General features: G+C 42.0%; 2 protein-coding genes across 2 annotated transcripts; both read right to left on the reverse strand.

Moving 5' to 3' along the window:
- Nucleotides 1-557: 557 nt before the first annotated feature.
- Nucleotides 558-3,978, reverse strand: cldn18 (claudin 18). Its single transcript, XM_020463557.2, has 5 exons — nucleotides 2,732-3,978; nucleotides 1,707-1,871; nucleotides 1,273-1,405; nucleotides 1,064-1,174; nucleotides 558-924 (listed from the first exon to the last, which is right to left on the reverse strand). The coding sequence occupies exons 1-5, from the start codon at nucleotides 2,946-2,948 to the stop codon at nucleotides 822-824; spliced, it is 729 nt and encodes a 242-aa protein (XP_020319146.1). The 5' UTR covers nucleotides 2,949-3,978; the 3' UTR covers nucleotides 558-821.
- LOC109871543 (transcription factor Sox-14-like) lies at nucleotides 3,658-6,159 on the reverse strand. The gene has a single exon (XM_031806414.1). The coding sequence runs from the start codon at nucleotides 5,753-5,755 to the stop codon at nucleotides 5,021-5,023; it is 735 nt and encodes a 244-aa protein (XP_031662274.1). The 5' UTR covers nucleotides 5,756-6,159; the 3' UTR covers nucleotides 3,658-5,020.
- Nucleotides 6,160-6,546: the final 387 nt, after the last annotated feature.

Genomic DNA, 6,546 nt, shown 5'->3' on the forward strand with positions numbered 1-6,546 from the left:
GCACCCTTTTCTGCCCTCAGAACAGCCTCAATTTTGTCGGGGCATGGACTCTACAAGGTGTCGAAAGCGTTCCACAGGGATGCTGGCCCATGTTGACGCCAATGCTTTCCTCAGTTGTGTCAAGTTGGCCGGATGCCATTTGGGTGGTGGACCATTGTTGATACACACGGGGAACACTTGTGTGAAAAACCCCAGCAGCGGTGCAGTTATTTACATGCTCAAAGAATTGACAATCCTTCTTTAACCTGTCTCCCCTTCATCTACACTGATTTTAAGTGGATTTATCAAGTGACATCAATAAGAGATTCACCTGGTCAAGTCTGTCATGGCAGGAGCAGGTGTTAAATGTTTTGTACACTCAGTGTAGGTCCAACATGGAGAGGAGCTTTGATTTGCCAAAAGTTGTAGTGTTCTTGCCATCTAGTGGAATAAAATGTCAGTTTTCAGGTATGTACCACATAGTTTTCAAATATAGGCTCTGTGTATTGTGTACTCCTACTGAACGTTATGGTAGGACTTTTGAAAATGTATTTGGTGCATTTCATTGTACAAATGAAAGCTTTACATTAATGGTTTATTGACAAAATAGCAACACATTACCCAAGACCACATGAAACTAAAACCGTTACTGGCAGTATAAAATGGAGCCCACTATCAACCGCAACAGAATACACATTTTTAAATGTTTAAATAACATGCAGTAAAATGTATTGAAACTCTAGGAAGCGTATATGAAAATGAAGCACTATATTCCGAAGCAACATTTAAATACATGCTTCTTAATGTAGAATCAAATTTATTGATGCAGAATATAACAGAAATTATACATATTTTTGGTTTTCTCTCTTCCCATCCTCTGCATGGTGGTCATCATAGACTGGCCTGTTCTGGGCTTGGGAGGCTTTGTAAGCAACTCCTGTGTAGCTGGGGGGAAAAATGCAAGAAAATTACAATTTTGCATATTCATTTACATATGTGTAAAAAAAAAATTGCCTTCATCACATTGTTCATTTTTGGGCCTACCTGAATATAGCTAGAAAATTATGTAAAATTGATAACCTACGTTGACTTGTCTGGCTGTAGTCCCCTGAAGGCAACACACTTCAGAATCCCGCCCAATAAGAGCAAAGCTGCACCTATCCAGGCAACAAAGAGGGCGGGGCCAAATGTGTACCTGTCACAGAGAAAAAGCACAGTCAGTAACTGACTCACATGTCTATTGCGATACCATGACCAAATATGGAAATAGAGATGCATGAAAATCACTCTTACCTCGGCATCATATTTCCTCCATTCTCTATGCCCTGTCCCATCCCTCCTCCATAATTGGGGCTGTAGGTGGTCATCATGAAACTAGCCACAATTTGGTTAGCATAGATTGAAGCTCCAGCAATAGCACAAATGCCTGACAGAGAGGAAGGAAATTCATCGCTCAGTGGCAATAAGAGATTTTAACAAAAGCAAGCCGCTGAAACTGGAATTGTACGTTTATTTTAACAATTCATTGATTGAGGCCTTGGGTGGTTACACATTATCACCAAAGACATACGTTCAGAGAGTGACATGTAGAAATAAGTGATTGAATTGCTGTTCTCCAAGCAACATGCAAATAAGCCGCCATTGTAAATAAGAATTTGTTTAACTGACTTGCTTAATTAAAGGCAACATTTTAAAATGTGTTAATATAAACCTTTTCGTCCCTATACCTGCAATGATGAACATGACCCCCGCTGTAAGGGTCATCTTGGCTTTGGAGGAATCTTCCATGCTGCCCATTTTAAGGCACTTGAGGGAGAACAGGGCTATCATGGCCCCTATTACACCCAGAACAATGCCCACAATCATCAGTGCTCTCACTGCCTGAAAGGTACCTGGAAGACAACACAAATCATTATGTATATTCAAGCCACACATTGTTTTAGTACCCATGAGTTTACAAGTCATATTGCCAGGGATAGAGGCTCCAATGTGAATAACAAGCTTCAATGTATTCTGTTGGTATTGGAAATTTGAATTGGGATTCTTTGTATTTTTTTTGCCTGTGATAATGGTGTTGACCTAACATGAGTCTGGCTATGGAACCATAATGCACTGGGGCTAAAGTCAATACTGATAGGAGCAGGCCAGGGAAACGGGCGGGAGTTCATTTGGGGAGAGGAGAGGACTGAAACTTAAAAATGTCGTGTCAAATAAGTTTTAAAAAACCTTTTGGCTTCTCTTTTCTTTTTCTTCAAATGTCACTAATGATTGAGCCGATTCTGCAAGTAAATAAGTATATATTTTTTCGTAAACCATGATCCGTTGTTGTTATACAGGTCAACTGTTCCATGTTCCATTCCTTGAGAATTAAAATGAGAGGAATCTACTTGATTATTTTGACAATATCAAGGTCAGAAATGTTCAAGTGATGCCCTGTTTCAAGTCCAACCCAGGTGTCAGTGTGAGTTTGCACACAAAAGACCACTAGGCTACTACAGAGTGGAAATAGAACTACAACTCTTGGTCTAGTTTAGTGGTACATTTAAGAACCTTGACACAATTTGATGGTACAGGTAATTACTTTTGGAGAAAACACATTGTTGATCAACCTTTTGAGGAACTAATGGCCACACCAATTCTTCTCCAACTCCCCCATACAAGTCAATCTGTAATTTGAACCCTGAACCAATATCTCCGAAACCTTCAATGTAAAGCACTTGGAAAAGAGTTTCATAAATTCCACATTATTTACCTGAGAAGCCCAGGAGGCCGTAGAGGGGCCGGCACTCAGTGAAGCCTGAGGTGCCCACTTCACAGTTCTGCCACAGGCCCTTATAGGTGTACACCGAGGTCACCACGTCCCCCTGACGATCCTTGACGCTCCAGTTGTTCATCCCCGTGGCGGCGATGATGGCAGCCCCGCCGAGCAAGCCCAGGACGAATCCACCCGTCTGGAGTGCAGTGGCCATACTTTCCGGAGTGTGAAGTGTGAGTGAAATGTGTGTGTGTAGGAAAGGGATGTAGAAGGGTGAGAGAGGGGGAAGGCGGAAGGGCGGTGGTGGAACTAATGTGGAGTAGGGTGGGGTTGCTGAGGTTTCGCCCCGCGTGTGATGTGGCGTGGGCGGTTGACCATGTGCACGTTCACGCTCACGTGCACGCTCCTGCTTGGTTTCTCATCAGAGATGTGGGCACAGTGGAGATAGGTGCACCAGGTACCTTTCATCTGAGCCAACCGTTGTTGGGCAGGAGTAAATAAAGAGGTCTGAATCACTTTAGCTAAGACAACCCAATAACAGCACGGCATGGCGAGCATGTGTAATGTCTATATACCCTGACAAATAAAGCTAGTGAGACAGAGATAGATTAAGAGAACACGGGCAGGCAGGCAGACAGACCAGATAGACAGACAGGCAGGCAGGTAGGTAGGTAGGTGGATAGATAGACAGGATGGCATATTAAGAGGCACCCACTTCACAGACAGGTGATGGAGATGATTTATAGACATGATTTTAGGTGAGACTCGAATGATTCAGAGTGAACAGCAACCTGTAATGACATCAGGTAAGTAAGTCCCAGAGTGTATAGGCACCCAGACGTTAGTGTTGATGATTTGTTGATGTAACCGCATCAATTCTTTTAATATGATGCTTAGTAAGACTCATTCCTTTTCACACTCAGAACAAGCAGAAACTAATTTTAATCACATGATCATTTTGTCAACAATCCAACTGGGCAGGAGAGGCTTTCCATTCTTCTCTTATCGCAAGCCTCTCTCAAGCACTGAGAGCACACACACACATAGACATATACACACTGAACGTTTTTATACAGTGAAACCAAACAGTCTGGATTCCATCAAGCAATACTGGTAGACCATTATGGACCAATAACATTATTGATAAAAATACCATGGTAACACAATCTTGAGAGCTTTTGCTAATCGTCTTTGGTGGGCAGGGAATTAAAATGTTATAAGTGGTTTAACAAATAACTTCACTTGCTTCAGAATTTGAATGTAAATGTGGTCCAATGAAAATCATCAACAAACTAAAAGCTAGGTAGAGGTTGACCTCAAACGCTGTTCTAAGATCAGTTAACTCAACCCCAATCCTCCTTAACCATTATGGAGGTAAAATGTGAAACTGAATATAAATAAACATCAACTAGATGAATTTGAATGCAGATGATCATGTCCATGTCAACAAAACACAGTAGCAGTGGTCATCATGGTATTCATTGATTATATTGTAATAAACTGCTCAATTATGTTGCAGATCCTTGTTTAATGAGTAATCATAGAGACATCGATTGACTGCTTTATTCTTTTGTATTAGAGTTTAACATAAAGCATCCATTTTACATCACTAAGAGTCTGTTTCTGTTAGAAATCATCACTGATTCACAGGTTTATCCTGCCCTCCTCTGGCCACTGGTTGAACATGTGAGATGACATTTGCAAAATTATACTTTGATGCAGTCTTATTTATGAGGTAATTTCATCAGAAAAAGGTGACTCATTGGGGTCTATCTGACTTGGTACGTTTACTATGCATCTTCTGATAAACTGACTTATTAGTAGCTGGCTAGGAACAGCTGCCAATGAATATGGTCTGATCTGTTAAAAACAAACTTTTTTAATTGACAATAGACAAATCCAGATTTTTGAAGGCATATTGACAATTGAGATTTAAAGTTTGGTAACAGCCTTTTTTGAAATGCCAAAATAACCTAAATCATATTTCCCCAGATATTGCCATATCATCATAAAGTTAATGAAGTAAACACAACATAAATACAGAACGAAAAATCCATATAAATAAGGAAAACCAATCAAGAATGAAAATGTAAATTCATTTAGACCTATCTACAGTAAATAAATAGATATATTCAGTTTTACCATGATCAGAATCGGTCCTCGTTGCGCGTGCGTGGTAGATATAGCCCATTGCTCACCTTGATGTGAGACAACAGCAAAACTATTTTGACAGTTATGATGTGAACATTCACGTATTTTATTCACATGCGTTTTTTCTTTATGTGGTCACACACTTGAATGTGGTGAACAGGAGTACGGGTCTATGCCGGCCATACCTGGAAAAAGGATGTATGCAACCTGAGGCTGTAAACCCGTCGCCGACCAGGTGCCACAGTTACAGGGCAAGGCGTACCCCGGGTTCGTGGAGGACGGGTGAGTGTGAGTGTGCTGGCTGGGGCATCCCAAACTTCCAAACGCGCCAGTCTGGTATCCCAAAGAGGGCGCATAGGACAAGCCGTTGGCAGCCAGAGCGTGGGGAATTTCTGAGATCCTCTGGACAGCACCGGTGCTGAATTGACCTGAGTCAAGGAGCGAGTATGGTGATGATGTCGGCGGCAAAAGGGCTCTAGCTTTCTCAGCGGAAGCCAAAATGGACTCCGTGGAAAATCCTTTCAAATGTTCTGCGTCCCCGAGGAAGGGAAAGGGGAAAAGGAACCGGTCCTTCTTTAGCAAGCTCTTGGGTTTGCGCCGAGGTCTGTACTTGTAGTTGGGGTGATCTTTCATGTGTTGCGCGCGCAATCTCTTGGCTTCATCAATGTATGGTCGCTTCTCTGATTCGGAAAGCAACTTCCATTCCGCGCCAAGTCTTTTGCTGATTTCAGAGTTGTGCATTTTGGGATTCTCCAGTGACATCTTTCGTCTCTGACCGCGAGACCACACCATGAAAGCGTTCATGGGCCTCTTTATGTGATCCAAAGGTTTTGCCATCTCAATAGCGCACGGTGAAATGCGCATCAACATCAACCAAAGTTATAAAGATCTATAGATGTAGTTGTTGGTATTCAGCTCACCAACTGCTCATGCTCCTTTAGTGTGGAGATGTGGCACAGAAGAGAAAACGTAGCCTATCCAAATTGGGTAGGATAATTAACAGAGTTTAAAGATAAAAGTTCATACAAATGCCTCTGTTAAAAAAACACGACTAAACCCGGTGGCAAATGGTGCTCCAATGCGAGTTGAATCACTTGTGTGTTTCTCCAGAAAAGAAAGCTGCCTGCAATGCAAACTCAAGAATGTGAAGAGGCGCGTGAATGGGAGCCAAACGTAGCCAAGTTCAAAGGTATGGATCGAGCTGTGTAGGTCTGTGCGCAACCTGACAACATCATAGAAGTGTCATACTCAGGCAAGCCAATCGGAGGATAGAAAGCATTGTAATCCCTTTCCTAAAAATGTAACCTATGTAACCGGCAATGTGGGGGGGGGGGGGGGGGGGGGGGAAAGCACTCTCTTTTTTTGTAGCCTTTTTTGCGTTCCTTTTATTTAGAGTTTTTCACCACCAGCAGATAATGTATTCTGAAATGTATCTGGAGTTAATCTCTCGTGGCCATTTTACTGGAGTGGACAAGTATGACCTACTTGTCCATGGTCCTGAAATGCCAATTTGAAGCGAGAGGTGTTATGACATCTCCAACTAAAATGTGTAGCAATTACCATGGACTTCTTCCCTCAAACAGAGACTCTGAAAAGAAACAGGAAACACTGTTAAAGAAAGTGTAACCTTGTTTATATATATAAAAAAATAACAGTAGGGC

This window comes from Oncorhynchus kisutch, linkage group LG27 (genome assembly GCF_002021735.2).
Source record: "Oncorhynchus kisutch isolate 150728-3 linkage group LG27, Okis_V2, whole genome shotgun sequence".
In the NCBI taxonomy this organism is placed as follows: Eukaryota; Metazoa; Chordata; class Actinopteri; order Salmoniformes; family Salmonidae; genus Oncorhynchus; species Oncorhynchus kisutch.